The sequence below is a fragment of the Marmota marmota genome, unplaced genomic scaffold, assembly GCF_001458135.2.
Source record: "Marmota marmota marmota unplaced genomic scaffold, marMar, whole genome shotgun sequence".
Taxonomy (NCBI): Eukaryota; Metazoa; Chordata; class Mammalia; order Rodentia; family Sciuridae; genus Marmota; species Marmota marmota.
In genome coordinates, this window is record NW_026000103.1 from 4,968,620 (window position 1) to 4,988,230 (window position 19,611).

Genomic DNA, 19,611 nt, shown 5'->3' on the forward strand with positions numbered 1-19,611 from the left:
AAAAAAAAACAAGGGAGAGAATTAAAACAATAGCAGATGGGGTAGAGAGGGAAGATGAGAGGGAAGGGGAGGGGGGATAGTAGGGGATAGGAAAGGTAGCAGAATACAACAGTCACTAATATGGTATTATGTAAAAATGTGGATGTGTAACCGATGTGATTCTGCAACTTGTATTTGGGGTAAAAAATGGGAGTTCAAACCCACTTGAATCAAATGTATGGAAGATGATATGTCATGAGCTGTGTAATGTTTTGAACAACCAATAAAAAATAAATTAAAAAAAAAAAAAAGAAAAAAAAAATAAAGGTCTGTCAACACTAAAAAAAATTTTTTAAAAATTAAGTTGTTATCAGCTTAAAATAGATTGCTCTATCTAATGGAAGCCCTGTGGTAACCACAATCAAAATACCTATAAGTTACATGAAATAAAAATATTTATCTTTTCATTGTTTTTTTTAATCAAAGACACACTATAGAAGAGAATGAGAGAGAAAGAAAACAATGAATTAAAGACAAAGTGGAAATAGCAAATTCTTCTTAACCAATAATTACTTTAAATGCAAATAGATTAAACTTCCCAATCAAAAAAACATAAAATGGATAAATGGATCAAAAACAAGTTCCAAGCCAAGTGCGGGAGGCTGAGTCAGGAGGATAGGGAATTCAAAGCCAGCCTCAGAACAGCAAGGTGCTTAGCAACTCAGTGAGACCCTGTCTCTAAATAAAATACAAAATAGGGATGGGGATACGTTATGCTCAGTGGCCCAGTGGCCCTGAGTTCAATCCCTGATACCAAAAAAGTTCTAACATACACAATGTCAACAAGATGCTCACTGTAAGTTTAAGGACACACAAAGACTGAAAGTAAAGGGATGGGAAGAGATATTTTATGTGAACGTTAATCAAAAGATAGCAGGAGTGGTTATTTTATCATACAAAATATATTTTTATCACACAAAATAGACTTTTAAGATAGGTCTTGTGGAGTGCCTGTAATCCCAGAGACTCAAGAGGCTGAGGCAAAAGGATTGCAAATTTGAAGACAGTCTCAGCAACTTACTGAGACCTGTCTCAAAAAAAAAAAAATTTTTTTTAAGGGCTAGGGATGTATCTCAGTGGTAAAAAAGTGCCCCTAGATTCAATTCCGAGTACCTCCCCCATCTCTGAAAAAGTAGACTTTAAGTCAAAAACTGTTAGAAGAGATAAAATAGGACCCAACAATATATAATAATATATGGGTCCAATCATAGGAATTTTATATGCATCTAACATCATAGGAATTTTATATGCATCTAACATCATAGGAATTTTATATGCATCTAACATCACAGCACCTATAAAACAAATGTTGACAGAGCTAAAGGAAAAAATAGGTAGCAAGACAATAATAGTAGACTTCAATATCTCATTTGTAACAATAGATAGAACAACCAGACAAAAATTCAACAAAAAACAGAAAACATGAACTACTACAGAAAAACAGACCTAACAGAAACTGCACATGGTAGGATAGGATGTATCACATGTTAGATTACAAATAAATCTTTAAATTTTTAAGAATATTAAAATCATACCAAGTATCTTTTCCAACTATAATGGAATGAAACCAGAAATAAAGAACAAAAGAAAAACCAAAAAATTCACAAATATGTGAATTTTTTTAAAAAAATTTAAAAATTATTTTTAGTTGTAGATGAACACAATATCTTTATTTATTTATTTTTATGTGGTGCTGAGGGTTGAACCCAGTGCCTCATACATGCTAGGCAAGTGCTCCACCACTGAGCCTCAGCCCCAGCCCCTTAAAAATATTTTAATGAAGAAATCAAAAGGAAGGTTATAAAATATCTTGTGGCACATGGAAATGAAATATAGTATAGCAACCCCAGACTTATGGGACTCAGTAAAAGTAATGCTAAGAAGAAACTTATACCAATAAGCACTTATATTAAAAAAGAAGATCTCAAATAAACAACCTAATCTTACCTCTCAAGAAACTGGGGGGGAGGGAATTGAAACAAACTAAGTCCAAAATTAGCAGAAGGAAAGAAATAATAAAGGACAGAGCAAAGATAAACAGAATAGAGAAGAGGAAAGCAACAGGGAAAAAGGAAACTAAGAGTTGATATTTAAATGATAAAATTGACAAATCTTTAGCTAGACAAAAAACAGAAAACTAAAAAAAAAAATCAAGAAGAGAAAGAAACAACTAACGCAACAGAAACAAAAAGACTCATAAGACCCTACTATGAACAACTATATACCAACATGCTAGATAACCTAGAAGAAATGGAAAAATTCCTAGAAACATATACCCAGCCAAGATAAAATCATGACGAAATAGAAAATCTTGAACACACCTATAACTAGTAAGGTGATTTACAGTTATCAAAACTCTTCAAAGAAAGAAAGAAAGAAAAGAAAAGCCCAAATGACTTCACTGGTGAATTCTACCAAATTTCAAGAATTAACATCAATACTTTTCAAACTGTTCCAAAAAAACTGAAGAGGTGGGAACACTTCCAAATGCATTTTATGAGGACAGCATTACTCTTGTACCAAAGTCAGACAAATACAACACAAAGAAAAGAAAGCAATGGACCAGTACCCCGTTGAATGCAGATAAAATGACCAAACAGGATTTATCCCTGGGATGCAAAGATAGCTCAACATACTAAAATGAATTCATTTGATACAATATTGACAAAATGAAAGCTAACAATCATAATAATCTAAATAGATACATAAAAAGTGTCCAGAAAGGGCTGGGGTTGAGGCTCAGCGATGGAGCACTCACCTAGCACATGCAAGGCACTGGATTCGATCCTCAGCACCACATAAAAATAAATTTTTTAAAAAAAGATGCAGTCATTGCCTTAAAAAAAAAAAGTGTCCTGTAAAATTCGATATTTTGGCGGTTGCGGTTATAGCTCAGTGGTAGAGTGCTTGCTTTGCATACATGAGGCATGGCGTTTGATCCTCAGCACCACATAAAAATAAAAGTATTGTGTCCACCCACAACTAAGATTTATATATAAATTTATTTATACATTTATATATATATATGTATAAATAAATTTAAAAATATATAAATAATGTTTTTCCCCAATGTATAGATATACATTTTAAAAAATCAATACTTTTCATAATAAAAAATCTCAATAAACTAGGAATAAAAGGAAAGTACTTGGATACAATACAATACATATATGTATATATACAACTAACATCACACTGAATGGTAAAAATTAAAAGCTTTTCCTCTAAGATCAGGAACAAGGCAAGAATGTTCACTTCTGCTGTTTTTATTCAACATAGTCCTGGAAGTACCTGCAAGAATACTGGGGAAAAAATAAATAAAAAGATTCCAAATTGAAATGGAAACAGGTAAAATAGTCCCTGTTTGCATATCAAAACCCCCATATAGAAAAGTAATCTAGTCTGTTTCTCAAATATATAACATCCTAGTTTGATATTAATTTAAACTAAGTTATTATGAATTAAGATGGTAATTGCAATCTCCAAAAGCAAACACTGAGAAAATAATTGCATTTACAATAGCATCAAAAGGAATAAAACATTTAGGAATAAATATAACAAAGGAGGTGAAGCACTTATACACTGAAAACTATGAAATATCTATCAAAGATACTAAAGAAGACATTTACAAATGAAAAGATATACTGTGTTCATAGAATGAAGATTTAATATTGTTAAAATGTTCATATTACCAAAAGTAATCTATAGATTCAATGCAATGCCTATCAAAATTCCAATGGTATGACTAAGGGATGTAGCTCAATATTAGAACATGTGCAGCAGAGCATATGCAGAAGGCTGTAGTTTCAATTCTTAACACCAAAAAGAAAAAGAAAAAAATTCTTTTTTAATATATTTTTGCAGAAATAGAAAAGAAGAATCCCAAATTCATATGGAACCACAAAGGGCCCTCAAGTAACCAAAACAAGCTAGAGGAAAAAAGAATCAAAACTAGAGGTACCACAATTCCTGATTTCAAAATACACTACAAAGCTAGAGTAATTAAAACATTATAGTGCTGGCAAAAAGACAAATAGACTAATTAAACAAATAGAAAGCTCAGCAATAAATTCACACATGTATGATCAACCAATCTTTGACAAAGGTGCCAAAAATACACAATGAAGAAAAAACAGTCTTCTTCAGTAAACAGTATTTGGAAAACTTGATATTATTTGCAAAAGAATGAAACCGGAGCCTATTTTAAGCCATAAACAAAAGTAAACTGAAAATAAATTAAAGGGGATGTGAATATAGCTTAGTAGTAGAGTACTTGCCTAGCCTGCACAAGGTCCTAGGTTTGATCCCCAACACTGTGGGGGGGAAAAATTATTAAAGCCTTAAACATAAAACTGTAAAACTCCTAGAAGAAAACATACAATATGAGAAAAGCTTAATGACGTTGGTGTCAGCAATAACTTGATAGATATGAAACCCAAAGGAAAAACCGAAAAGTGGGACAATATAAAAGTTGAAAAGCTTCTGCACAAAGAAAATAATGAAGATAGTAAAAAGGCTATCTATGAGATGGAAGAAAATATTTGCAAGTCATCTATCTGATAGGAGCTTAATTTATAAAATACATATAATGTAATAGGAAAATATATAATATGTATACATTTATAGATATAATGACTTAAAATGGGCTATAAAGATCAAAACCATTTTAGAAAACATTATGGAATCTCCTTAAAAAATTAAAAATAGAATTACTACATGATCCATTGACTACACTTCTGGATATTTATCCTCAAGAACTGAAGTCAGAACCTCTAAGAAATATTTACATTCCCATGTTCATTTTAGCTCTATTTACAAAAATCAAGCTATGTAAACACTCTAATTTTCCATCAACAAATAATTGGAAAAAGAAAGCACGGCATATGGAAATACTACAATACACAGCAACAGGGATGTACCCTACAGACATTAAGGTAGGTGAAATAAGCCAGTCACAAAAGGACAAATACTATACAATTCCACATATATGAAGTATTTAAAATAGTTAAACTCAAGAACTTAAGTCAGAACCTCTAAGAAATATTTACATTCCCATGTTCATTTTAGCTCTGTAAATATTTCCTAGAGGCTCTGATTTCAATTCTTGAGGATAAATATCCAGAAGTAGAGAGTATAATGGTTATTAGTGGGGGTGGCAGAGGGAGAAATGGAGGCTGCTAATCAATGGATATTAAGCTTCAGTTATGCAAGATGAGTAAGTTCTGGGAGTCTGCTGTATAACATTGGGTCTATAATTAATAATATTATATTACTAGTACATTAAAAATCTATTAAGATGGTAGATATCATGTTAGTGTTCTTACCACAGCAAAGTTTAAACATTAAAATGAAGGAAACATTTTTAAATTCCAAGATAAACGAAAGTTGAGAATTCATTACCATTAGATCTGCCAAGTTAAAAAAAATGCTACTGGAAGTCTTTCAGTCTGTAATGGAAAAAATTAGACGGTAACTCAAATCTATATGAAAAAATAAAATACACCAATAAAGATAAATATATAGGTAAAAATAAAAGCTAGTACTAATGTATTTTTTATCTTCATGTCCCCCTTTTTCCCCATAGATTTTAAAAGACAACTACATGAAATAATCATTACAAAATGGGTTAATGGGCATACAAGGTATGTCAATGTAACTGTGACAATAACAAGAAGGCTAGGGTTACAGTTATATAATAATGAACACTATGGATACTAAGTTGTCATTAATTTGAACTAAATTGTTATGAATTCATATGATAATTGTAGTCCCTGAGGTAAACACTAAGATAATAAAGTATACAGTAAAACAAAGGCGAAGGCATCAAACTGGTTGAGTTGAAAACATCTTTGTAATGCAAAAGGAGAGGGCATTAACAGAGGAAGTAAGGAATAAAATAGGCGAAAAAGGAAAACGTCAGATCCTTCTTTTCATAATAAATACACATAAGAGGGAAAAGGAAAACAGCAGAAGTTCTTCCTTATCAATAATATTGTTAAATATAAATTTATTAAACTATAATGAAAAGTAAGAGATTGGGAGAATTTTATTTTAAAAGCATGCTTAATTTCTACAAATGACTCATTTTAGATATGAAGTCACAAATAGATTAAAAGGGAAAAGATTTTTAAAAAGATATGTATGCAAACAGTAACCAGAAAATAGTTGGAATAGCTATACTAATATCAGACACAATAAACATTAAGACAAAAATTTGTTATAAGACAAAGATACTAATGATAAAAGGATGAATCCATTAAGGAGATGCAACAATTTCCACATATATATGCAAAAAATTCCAAAATACATAAAGCAAAAAGTGACAAAATTAAAAGGAGAAAGGATTCAACAATAACATTTGGAGATTTCAATATTATACTTTCATTAATGTGTAGGACAACTAGACATAAGATAATCAAGGAATTAAAAGACATGAAAAACCCTATAACGCAACTACACATAACAGAAACATATAGAACACTCTAATGAATCAGAATACATTCTTTTAAACACACATTTAACATTCATCAAGATAGACCATATTCTATACCATAAAACAAGCTAATAAATTTGAAAGAATTAAAATCAAAGAATCTATTCAAGTCATACAGAATGAAATTAGAATTTAACAACAAAAAAATATGTGGAATATTCCCAAATATTGAGAAATTAAATAATACACTAAAAGCAAGAAATGGGTCAAAGAAGAAGTCATAGAGAAATTAGTAAATACTTTTATATAGATGAACACCAAAAACACAACATGTCAAAACTTACAGGATTCAATGAAAGCAGTGCTTAGATAGAAATTGATAGCTATAAATACCCACCTTAAAAAAGAAGAAAGATCTCAAATTAATAACCAAACCTTCCATCTTGGACAAGTAGAAAAAGGAGAGCAAACTAAATCCAAAATGAACAGAAGGAAGGAAATAAAATTTAGAGTAAAGAAATTTAGAGTAAGAAAGATAATCAAACAAATCAAAAGTCAACCCCTGAAAAGATCAACAATATAGACAAACCTGAACTAGACTTACTGAGGGGAAAAAAAGGAAATTGTTACTAAAATTAGGAATAAAAGTGGAAACATAACCACTGATCTCAAAGAAACAAAAATAATTTGAGGATAAACAATTATATGTCAACAAATCAGATAACCTAGATAAAATCAATTCCTAGAAACACATCCTCTACCAAACTTGACTCAAAAAGAAACAGAAAATCTGAACAGACCTCTAATAAAGACAATGAATCAGTAATCAGAAAACAAAAGTCTAGGACCAGAAAGCTTCACTGATAAGTTCTACCAAATGTTTAAAGAATTAACACCAATTTCTCTCAAATTCTTCTCAGAAATTGAGGAGGAGTAAACACTTCCTAACTCGTCCTATGTAGCCAATATTACTCAAATCCCAAAGCCAGGTATATATCACAAGAAAACTATAGACCAATATGCCTTATGAAGTTAGATGCAAAAACCCTCAAACAAATAAGCAAACCAAACACAGCTACACATGCAAAGGATTATGTATCATAACCAAATGGTATGTATCCCAGGAGTAGATATTCAACATACTCAATGTAGTACAAAACATTAATAATGAAAGTGAGGAAAATTAACACAATCATCATAATTGATATAAAGAAAGCATTTGATAAAATCTCTTTAATGATTTAAAAAAAAACACTCAGGGCTGGGGTTGTGGCTTTGTGGTACAGTGCTTGCCTAGTATGCATGAGGTACCGAGTTTGATCCTTAGCACCACATAAATACAAAATAAAGATATTGTGTCAACCTAAAAATAAATATTAAAAAAAACTAGGAATGGAAGAGAACTTCCTCAACTTGATAAAGGGAATCTAAGTAAAATCCATAGCTAATGGTATGCTTAATAAAATAAAAGCTTTCCCCATAAAATTAGGAACAATACAAGAATGTCTGTTCTCAACATGTCTATTCAACATTGTACTGGAAGTTGTAGCCACACAATTAGACAAGAAATAAAAGACAACCAAAATAGAAAGATATGAACTGTCTCAATTCATAAATGACATGATTTTTTTTTTTTTTTTTTTTTTTGGAGAACATCCTAAGGAAGCCACACTCACAACCATTAAAGATAATTTAGTAATGTTGCAGGACACAAGACCAACATGTGAAATCAGTTTTATTTCTATATACCAGCAATTGAGAATCAAAAACAACAGTTTCACACAGAAGCATTCGATATGATAAGGCTATACAGGATAAACCCATAGCCAACATTACAATGAATGGGGGAAAATTAAAACATTTACTCTAAAATCGGGAAGGAAACAAGGATGTCTCTTCTAACCACTCTTATTCAATATAGTACTTTAAATTTTATCCACAACAAAAAAAGCAAGATAAAAAAAAATAAAATAAAAAGAATACAAATATGAAAAGAAAAAAGTCAAATTATCTCTGTTTGCAGATAACATGATTTTACACTTACAAGACTAAGGATTTCACCAGACTCTCAGAACTGATAAATTAACTCAGCAAAGTAGCAGGACACAAAGTAAATAAATAGAAATCAGCAGTTTTTTAATATACCAATAATGAACTCACTGAGAAAGAAATCAGGAAAACAATCTCATTCATGATAGCCTAAAAAATAAACCAACCATCCATAGGAATAAACCCAAACAAGAAGGTAGAAGACCTCTATACAATAAAAATTATAAAACATGGAAGACAGAAATTAAAGAAGACACTAGGAGATGGAAAGACTTCCAATGTTCCTGGATTGGAGGATTAATATTGTTTAACTGGTCATATTTCCAAATTCAAAATACAAACAACATTCTTCACAGAACTTAAAAAAATCCTAAAATTCATATGGAAGCACAAAAGACCCCAAATAATCAAAGCAGTTTTGAGTAAAATGAGCAACACTGGAGGCATCACAATATCTGATTTCAAAATATACTACAGAGCCATAGCTACAAAAGCAGCATGGTACTAGCATAAAAACAGACACACTGATAATGGAAAACAATAAAGGACCCAGAAATAAACAAGCACATCTACAGCTATCTGATTCTTGACAAAAGTGCCAAAAAAAAATATACACTGGAGTTAAGATAGCTTCCTCAACAAATGATGCTGGGAAAACTGGATAACCACACATACAAGATTGAAAAAAGGTCACTATCTTTCACCTGTACAAAAAATAAACCCAAAATGGATCAAATACCTTAATGTAAGATCTGAAACTTTGAAACTAATAGATAAAAACATAAGGGAAACACTTCAAGGTGTTGGCACAGGCAATGATTTCTAAGTAGTATTCCAATAATTCAGGAAATAATAGCAAGAACTTATGAATGGTATTATGTCAAATTAACAACAAAGAACACAAGGCAAATAAAATAATCAACAGAGTAAAGAGACAGTCTACAGAATGGGAGAAAATCTTTGCCAGTTCTTCATTTAAAGAGGACAGGGCTGGGAATGTGGCTCAAGCAGTAGTGCGCTCGCCTGGCATGCGCACAGCGCTGGGTTCGATCCTCAGCACCACATAAAATAAAGATGTTGTGTCCGCCGAAAACTAAAAAATAAATATTAAAAAATCCTCTCCCCCTCCTCTCTCTTTAAAAATAAATAAATAATAGAGGAAAAATATCCAGATTATATAAAGAACTAAAAAAACTTAACCACAGAAAAGTAATCCAACCTATAAGATCTAAACAGATACTTCTAAAAAGTAGTATAAATGACCAATAAATATATTTTTAAATATTTAACATCTTTAGCCAACAGGGACATACAAATCAAAACTATACTGAAATTCCTTCTCACCTCAGTCAGAATGGCTATTATCAAAAAAATTAATAAATGATAGTGAGAAAGTGAAGAAAAAAGAACTGTTGTACACTGTTGGTGGTAATGTAAATTAGTACAGCCACTATGGAAAACAGTATGGAGTTTCCTCAAAAAAGTGTCCTCATTTTTTAGAAAATAGATCTACCATACAGTCCAGATATATCACTCCTGGAAAATATATACCTCCCCCCAAAAAGAAAAATAAAGTCAGCATACAAAAGAAATATCTGAATGCCCATGTTTACTGCAGTAATATTCACATAGCCAAGATATGGAATCAGCCTAGGGCTCACTGACAGATGAATGAATTTTTAAAAAACTGTATATACAAAATGGGGTTTTATTCAACCATAAAGAAGAATAAAATCACATAGTTTGCAGCAAAATGGACAGAACTAGAGGTTTTCATATTAAGCAAAATTAGCCAGACATAAGACATGTTTTTTTCTCCTATGTGGAAACAAACAAACAAAAGATAACTGAAAAATAGAAGAGACACAATTGGGAAAGGAATGGGGCAGGAGGGCAAGAAGAGAGATGAAGAGAAAGTAGAGGGAGGATGAATAAAATAAAGCATAATGTATATATGTATAGAAATGTCATAGTAAAGCCCATTAATGTGATTGAATAATTACAATAAAAAGAAAAACTCCACAGTGAGCTACTGTTTCATACCCACCAGGATGGCCATTTTAAAAAATGGAAATAGCAAGTATGGGTAATGATGTGGAGAAACTGGAACATTCATACACACTAGTGGGGATTTGAAATGGCACAGTCACTGTGGAAAACAGTTTGGTCATTCCTCAGAAAGTTAGGCATAGTATTATCATATGATCCAGTAAGTCCTCTCCTAGCTACATCCCCAAGAGAACTAAAAAGAGGCATTGAAACAAAAGTTTGTACATCAGTATTCACAGCAGCATTATTCATGGTAACCAAAAAGTGGAAACAACAATGCCCATGCTGACATGTGCATAAATAAAATGTTATATATCCTTACAATGGAATATCAGTCAGAGATAAAAAGAAATGAAGTACTAATACATGCCACAAAATGAATGAACCTTGAATAAATTATACTAAATGAAAAAATTCAGGCAACAGAGGCTACATATTGCATGATTCTATTTATACAAAATGTCCAGAATAGGAAAATCCATAGAGATAGAAGCAGATCAATGTTTGTCAGGAGGTAGGGGAAAGAGATATAAGAAGTAACTGCTTAATGGGTATAGGATTTCTTTAGAGTAATATTAACATTCCAGAGTAAGATAATTGTGATGGTTACGCTACACTGTGAACATAAAGAAAGTCACTGAATTATGTACTTTAAAATGGTTAAAATGGTGAATGGTCTCTCAAAAAGTTTTATAATTACGGATTTTCTGAAAAAATAAAAATCAGCCAAAAGATTCAATTCAATAGAGGAGTGAGTGTATTTTTAAAATACCCATCAACTGGGCATAGTGGCACATGCCTGTAATCCCAGGGGCTTGGGAGACTAAGGCAGGAGGATCACAAGTTCAAAGCCAGCCTCAGCAATGTAGTGAAGCCCTGAGCAACTTAGTGAGACCCTGTCTCAAAATAAAAAATAAAAAGAGCTGTGGATGTGGCTCAGTGGTTGAGAACCCCTGGGTTCAATCTCTGATATAAACAAATAAATAACTAGATAGATAGATAAGATAAAAAAATGCTTGTCATAAAAAGTTGTAATGACTTTGTTTCCTCTTATTTTTCTTAACCCCTGAACCTGAAATTGGACCCCCGGCAATAAAAGAGTATCTTAATGAAAAATTAACCCCTGACCTACATTAAAAACTGGCATAAATAAAAATGTATTTAAGTGTAATTGAATAAAACTTCTGCTTCTTTGAAAAAAAATATAGTCTCCCTGCCCGGCTAACTTACCAAAATCCAAGGATGCTCACATATTTGCATATAACCTACACAAATCCTCCTACATATTTTATTTCAATTTTTGGTGCTGGATTGAACCCAGTACCCAAAGCATGCTAAGCATATGCTTTATCATTGAGCTATAACCCCAGGTCCTCCTGTATATTTTAAATCATGTCTAGATTACTTATAATACCTAATACAATGTAAATGTTATATAAATAACATTATAGTTATACTCTATGGTATTGGGAATAATGACAAGAAAAAAATCTGTACATGTTCAGTACAGATGCAATTTTTGTTTCAAATATTTTCAATCTGTGGTTGGTTGAATCCATGCATGCAAAAATGGAAAGAATCTGGGCCCTTTTTCTCTACTCCTCTTTGTTAACCTGAGACAGCGAAATGACAAGGGAAAGTTCAAGGTGGCTAGAAAAATAAACCTGCAAACTCAGGCATAAAGACATGTGGGCCTGCACCTCTCAGAGAGCTTCAGTGGGACCCTCTGGCCACCTCCTTATCACCTATTCATTCTTACCTATACTTCAAAGAAAGTATAAAGAGAATTTGTCCTAATTATCTATTAGCCTTTCCTAAATTTTTACTGCAAGATTTAAAAGTTTTTGATTACTTAAAAACACTACATAGATAGAAATTCCCAAAGACACAAACCAAAATAATTAACTAATAAATCTGAAGGAGGAAAAAGCCATAAAGCAAAATTAAATCTATAGAGGTTGTAGGCCAGTTGTACACATCTTTCCATCTGACACAAAGACCAGCAGTTGAATTACAACTGAAAAACTGTGTGATTATAATCACCCTGTTGCAACCAGCCTTTATCATTCTCAAAACATCTACTTTGCCATTCTCATAAGGAAAGGAGAAGTACAATTATATATCATATAAATGATGGTTCTTCCTTGACCTCAGAGCCCGTTCTCCAAGTTAGTTGCTACCTAACATTCTTTATTCTTTCAGCTAGGAAGATGAACAATTGGATTTCAAAGTCAACATTAACTGCATAAAAGATATGCCACATATATGACATCGTAGACTTTTTCATCCCAAATTTATTGAGTATGAAAATCTAACCAAAGATGTCTCTTTCACTGAAAATCCAAATTTATATTTGTAGCATACACGGATTTGATGAGACTATATTTAAACTATCCTAACCGGCTAAATGTTTTGAAATGGGGAGAGGGATAAACCAGGGCTTCAAAGAAACTTATAAGAAAATAGAACTCAAAATACTAGATTTGTTTCCAAATGCCTTTAGTGATAAGACATAATATTAGGCAATTTCATAATGTAAAATAGGACCAGTGTATTCAAACATGGTAAGCTGTGGCCCAGGGTGTGGCACAGTGGTAAAATGATTATCTAGAATGCACAAAGCACTTAGGATTGATCCCCAGAACCACACATGCACATATGGGTGTGCATACAGGGGGAAAAAGTGTCCTAAACTGTTAAAATGTATTAAATATTAGCTTGATAATGTTTATTTAATATCTCCTTAAAAAGGTTAGTTTCAGGATACTGTAAGTGATTTTTATAAAACTACAATATCTGATAAATTTGATTCACAAAACTGTACTGTTCTAAGTGTGATTTATTCATAAGTTCCAAATATCTTAATAGTATTAGATGTTTGCATTTCCAACAAATTGTCTATTAAATGATCAGAAATACATCAATATCACTTCTCTACTTTTAAATAATAAATAAATCTTTTAATCCAATAGAGTGCTACAAAACAGTTAATATCTTGAATTTTCACTAATATTATAAAACCCTTATGCTGCTCATCACTACAAATTAATAGTTTATCATTTGTAAGTCATCAAATTTGAAAGTAATAGATAAAATATATTATTCACTTTAATAACATATTCTTATACGTAAGAAGGTATAAGAATGTTATTAATTTGAATAACATTACTGTCTAGTTGCAGGTATATAATATTGCCAAATAAAATATATTATGTCTCTACATATGCATAAACAGGACAGTTAGAAATGGTAAAGTTAGACCGTATGGTCAAACATTTTATCATTCTGAAACATATAAGAATCTTAATGACCTCTGGTTCATTTAGCAAAAATCACAAATAATGCAAGTGCAACATACCAGTTTGGGGAAAACACTATTTTAACAGTTTTTATTAAGTACCTAAAGTGAATTCTGGGGGAAAAAAATGTAATATGGCATTCTATATTGCAAAATTCCAGTCATTTCCAAAGTATCTTTTTGGTAATTTGTTTTTAAAGACAGGTACAAAATGAATCACTTTGCAGTTAATAATGATTAAAAGTATAGCAGTACAAATTGAACAATATTAAAAATATTACAATACCTTATGAAGCATATTTTCTACGGTTCTCATGTGATTAGCAACACATTCTTTGTCTCTAGAAAAAAGAAAAGATTAGATATTGGTAAAAAACTAAGTCTTCCTACAACCATCATACATTTCAGTGTAAGTCACAATTATTGAAAAATAAGATTTGGCTATCATTGTACCCCTTTTAAAGTTATAAAACCTAACCATATTCACTGATACACCTTCATACTTAACTCTTTACTAACTTATTTTGCCTATCCTAATTGGGCAGCAGGAGTTGGGGGCAGGGTTAGACACAAATTAAGAAAATGAAAACAAAAGTTATGATTACATTATAGATAATTTTTTAAGTTCTGGAAAAAGTCTTATTCCTTTTTTAATAATGAAAAAAACTTTTAAAATCTCACTGGTGGGGAAATATTACATAAATGGTCATACCATGCAAAATATTTTTTCTATGTAGTCTTTGTGCTGTAATGATTATTATGGTTTAGATGTAAGGTGTCTTCCAAAAGCCCATGTTTGAGACAATGCAAGTTTAGAGAGGAAATGATCAGGTTATGAGAGGTTTAACCCAATCAGTTAATTAATTCCCTGGTAGGAATTGAGTGGGTAGTAAATGAAAGGCAGATAGGGTGCAGCTGGAGGAAATAGGTCATTGTGGGTATGCCTTTGGGGTATATATTTTGTCCCTGGTGAGTGGAGTCTCTCTCTGCTTCCCTCCATTGCACTCTTCCATCAAGATTTCCTGCATCACCTCTGGCCCAGAGCAAAGGAATGGATTGATAACTCCAAAACCGAAACCCCAAAATAAACTTTTCCTTCTCTAATTGTTCTCATCAATGTCTTCTGGTCACAGCAGCAAAAGGCTGACCAAAACAATAATTGTACAAAGAATCCTATGACCTGACTAGTAATATACAAAATTACTACTTTCTCCTATTGACCTTGTATATTCCATCTAGCCCTTACAATGAAATAAAAAGTTTGAGTGAAACTGCTGAAGCCAAAAACTTAATAGTAAATTATAAATTGAAAACTGTAAATAATGTATTAGCTCTCCAAATTTCAAATTAGCCTTCTTGGTTTTATAAGAACTATGCCCATGGTCAAAGATCATAGAAATATCAAAGTCCTGAATCAACAGCAATGTTGTGAAAACACAATAGAAATCAGGAGGTTTTTATAATCCTGTTTTCATTAATCTCAGAATTTACTCAGTCATAAGACTTACTAGAAACTATCTAGGCTTAGCTTCTTCACTTGAAATGAGAAAACTGAGACTGAACAGGGCAGCAAAAACTGATTTAGCCAAATTTATATTTTTTAAAAAGACAATTATATACACCTAACAAGATGATGCACAGCTTTACAAATTTCAAAAAACCAACTGGTGGATATTCAAACATCAATATTTGGATTTTGTGTCAATTCATCTTTATCTTTCAGCAATGCCAAAAGCCCAAAGGCAAAGATTATGGATATCCTAAGATTGCAGATTCCCTATTCTGTGATTTACAGACTATATTCTGTAGTGTACAGACTATATTCATAATTCATAATATTTTATGCTTACAAGTTTGTCTGAAAATTTTTTAATTATCATGTATTTTGTGTAGAAATTCAGAATTCCAAATTTAGACATTAAATTTATTAAAATCAATGTCTCTTTAACTCTCAAATAGACTTTCCTTTTTTTCTTTTTTTTTTTTTTTACTGTTTGTGAGAGGGTTTTTATTTTTTTTTTCTATTCTTTATGAGCATATTGTAGTTGTACATACTGGTGGGATTTATTGTTACATATTCATACATTCCCATTCTAAATAGACTTCCTGTAAGTCATGGTGTATGCAAAGGGTAGTATATCAAATTTGTTGTGGGGAAACAAATAAAAATGCCCAAGAGAACTGTTCAATTTGAACTTCATAGTGTATGTCAACTTGATTATCTGGTAAAGGAAAAACACTCTCACCACATTTACATAGTTGTCTTCTAGAAAACTGTATTTTTTTTCTATTTTACATGGAATATACAGCTATAAAATTAAATTAATTTTCCAAGATCAATAATGGTTTGGTGCATTTTTAAAATGTCATGGTATACATGTTGATCATACGCTAAAATTTCCTTATACAAATATTACTTGCAATATTAGTATATTACAATAAGAGCAAAATGGGGGGGGCAGAAGGAGATAAGGAATATGTGTCAGTAGACACTATGCAAAACTTTTAACTAAGAAGTCTTACATTTTACATTACTGAAAACACGGTTTCAAGCATGTAACACTGCAACACAGCCCAAAACGCACGTAGAGGTTATATAGAGCTTATACTTTTCTTAGGCTTCTCAATAAAATATACATTTATTATGTTGAGTTAAGAGTTTTCTTCTTCAAGGATATATCAGAGAATTTCAAAGAAAGACAGCTGTACTTTTGTTTTCTAACACTGTATTATCCAGGGCTAAAACCCAGAGCATGAAAGTAAGAATTGATCTTTTGTCTGTTTTAAGTGATCTCCCCAAGGTCCAAATGCTCACTTGGCTGCCATGCGGAGGGCACTCTCTGCATCATGGATGTTCTCCTCCAGTCGACGCTTGTCCTGCTCCAGCTGGGTAAGATGTCTATTGAGCTGACGCAGAGATTGATCTTTTCTTCTCAGCTCCATCTTTGCCTCGGAGAGACTCTGCAAACAGACAGAAAACAGAGTTACTTGTCAGCCCTGATAATTAACTTCAATTTATGCCATAGGCTATTAAACAAAGGAGAATACAGACTGAGAAGTAGACTTGGGTCATTACACGTCAAGATTTAACAAATTTTCTACAAAAAAAAAATTATATTTGCTAATTAGAAATGATAGAACTGGTAAGATTTTTAAAAATATTTGCCTATAAAATATAACATTTTTAAAGTACTGCAAGATAAACTGTATTCTTACTAAAACTGTCTGATTATAGAAATCTCAAGTCGTGTTTTCTTTCAATAATAATAAAAGTCAATTTCAGGGGACAAAGCCCTTTAAATTTAGAGTCTATTTAACTATAAATAGAGCTGAAGAGCTATCAGATGCCCAGAGTTGAGTGTATAATTGGTAAGTAGACTAGGAGATACCTAGAAAAGAGTAGTGAACTCTCTACTTTCTTTATGTATTTGTCCATAATAGGTTGCTGTAGACATCTAAGTGGACAAATTAGACTCCAAAAAAATTCAATTGCTTCTTTCATATCAAGAATAGTAATAAAAATGTGATCAAAATGCTTCAACTTTTAGAGAAAGTTAAAAACAATACTTGCACTCAAAATTATTTGTGGCCCATAAATGTTTTCCTCAGAAAATATTTTATATTTCAGGAAGTTTTTATATTACTGTTTACTGATATTTGTTTTAATCTGAAATATTCACTTAGGACAAAAAATCTCAAGATACAATCACACAACATTATTTGGAAAGTTTAGGGCCAATGGTCTTAGAACCACAAACAATTTAAAAGAGTACTTTCTAGATCTCATTTAAAATTCTAGGGTGCAAAATAGATGTTTAGTGTTAAGAGATCTTCTGATTCCTACACTGTTTATTACTTTGCTTATGGAATCCCTAAAATAAGCACATTTAAAAGTTTTTCAATTAAACTTGTTGTACAGTGAATCAAACACATATTATACACATAATATTTTTCTTTTTGCTCAGAGTTTATCTACACATTAATATCCACAACAGTGCTCCACAAACCCAGTAAAGAATAAACAACATTCTATAATTTCATGTTTAAAATTCTTCTAAAAGTATCTTTTTTTATTGCATTCACAATGAATAGTATAAAATATCAAGTTGACTACCTGGAGCTAATACAATTAATTCACTGTAAATGCTGGTGAACTGAAAGAAATCATCAGTCAAATCAGGTATTTTAAAATGTTACAAGATTTTTAATTCAGTATCTCATTTTTCAAGCAGACAAGTTGTTGCTAGACAAATAGTATTCAAGATATTAAAAATAATCAAGCTGTGATTACTTCTTAGGCATTTAATTTTATTTTAAATCTTTAGTATTAACACATCTTCAAGAATAGTCCAAGGTTGACCTATAGTTTAAGTTATAGTTAGACAGAAGCACAAAGTTTATGCTATTGTACAATAAGGTGACTATAGATAACAATAATGTACCATACATGTCAAAAATACTAGGAGAAAGAACTTCAAATATTTCCATCATAAAAAAGATAAATGTTTGAGGAGACAGATATGCTTAACCTGATTTAAACATCATACAATGTATACATGTAGTGAAACAATATCTATACTTCATAAGTAGGTACCATTTTATGGTTTTATATATCAGTTAAAAATTAAATATACTTTAAATTTTAAAAAGAATATTCTACCATGGAAATAATCACTGATTCAAATCAACTTTTATAAAACAATAAATAACAAATTTTTTTTAAAAATACTCTAAACCTACTAATTTTGTGCCAATATTGATAGTTAAAAGCACTGAAGTATCACAAGACTTCTTTATTTTAAAAAAACAACAAAAAAAAACCTCATTTGAGTCCTTTTAAAAATCAGTATTTCCAATATCTTCCAGGCAATAAAAAAATAGTAGTTTTCAGTTATGAAGATAAAACTAATGATTCACCACGAGTCATGCATAAAGCTTGAACTCTTTTTCCAACTAAATAGTAAATTTATGCCAAGCTATTCAAATTCTCTTGCTCAGTAACTCTCATGACTAGAGGTGCATACTTGTGAAGGGACTCTCCAGGGTTCAGTATATTGTTTCCAGGGTTATCCAGGTTGAAGGTCACTGATCCAATCTGAGAGAGTCTATGAACTTAGACCATTGTAAACCTATACTTTCAGCAATCTTACATTATACTTTCAAATAAGATATAACTAATGGCATTAGAACCTTCTACTATATATCTAAATCTTGTTTCCATTCTTTAATTTTCATCTCTCAGGAGCAATGACAGGAAGCCACATTATTCTAAAGCTAATAGTAGACAGTGGCATAGAAAAGGAACAAAAAGTGGTATAAACAAAGTGATATAAATCATACTTCCTCAAATGTAAAAATGAAGAAACAATATAGTTCTTATTTTAAAATCACAGTTACATAACTTATAGACATACAATTCCCATCTTAAAGAGTTGAGGGGTACCATCAAGGAATCTGTATTCATCAAGGTTTATGGGATGTATACAAAACACCAATATATAATAAGTGGCTCAAAATTCACCTTTTTTTAATGATAAAAACTGAATCTTTAAAAAACCTAACACCAAACTCTAAAGAAATTTTTTTTTATTTAAATTGATTATAAATATATTCTGAGATCTTTCTTTACACTAAGGTATAAGATAGGGCACATCAACAGTCTAGGTTATAAATAATAAAGGACTGAATTGTGAGGTGTATGTTAGTTTAGAATCAAATATTTTTGAATACTATATAGGACTCT

At 31.3% G+C, this 19,611-nt stretch overlaps 1 protein-coding gene across 5 annotated transcripts in view; it reads right to left on the reverse strand.

The window, feature by feature from the left end:
- Positions 1-19,611, reverse strand: part of Ccdc171 (coiled-coil domain containing 171) — a 391,269-nt gene that overhangs the window by 115,883 nt on the left and 255,775 nt on the right. For all 5 annotated transcript variants that reach the window (XM_048783928.1, XM_048783929.1, XM_048783925.1 and 2 more), the window contains 2 exons: positions 16,684-16,829; positions 14,155-14,209 (listed from right to left, as the gene is read on the reverse strand). In XM_048783928.1, coding sequence (XP_048639885.1) covers positions 14,155-14,209; positions 16,684-16,829 — 201 coding nt within the window. The remainder of the gene's footprint in view (positions 1-14,154; positions 14,210-16,683; positions 16,830-19,611) is intronic.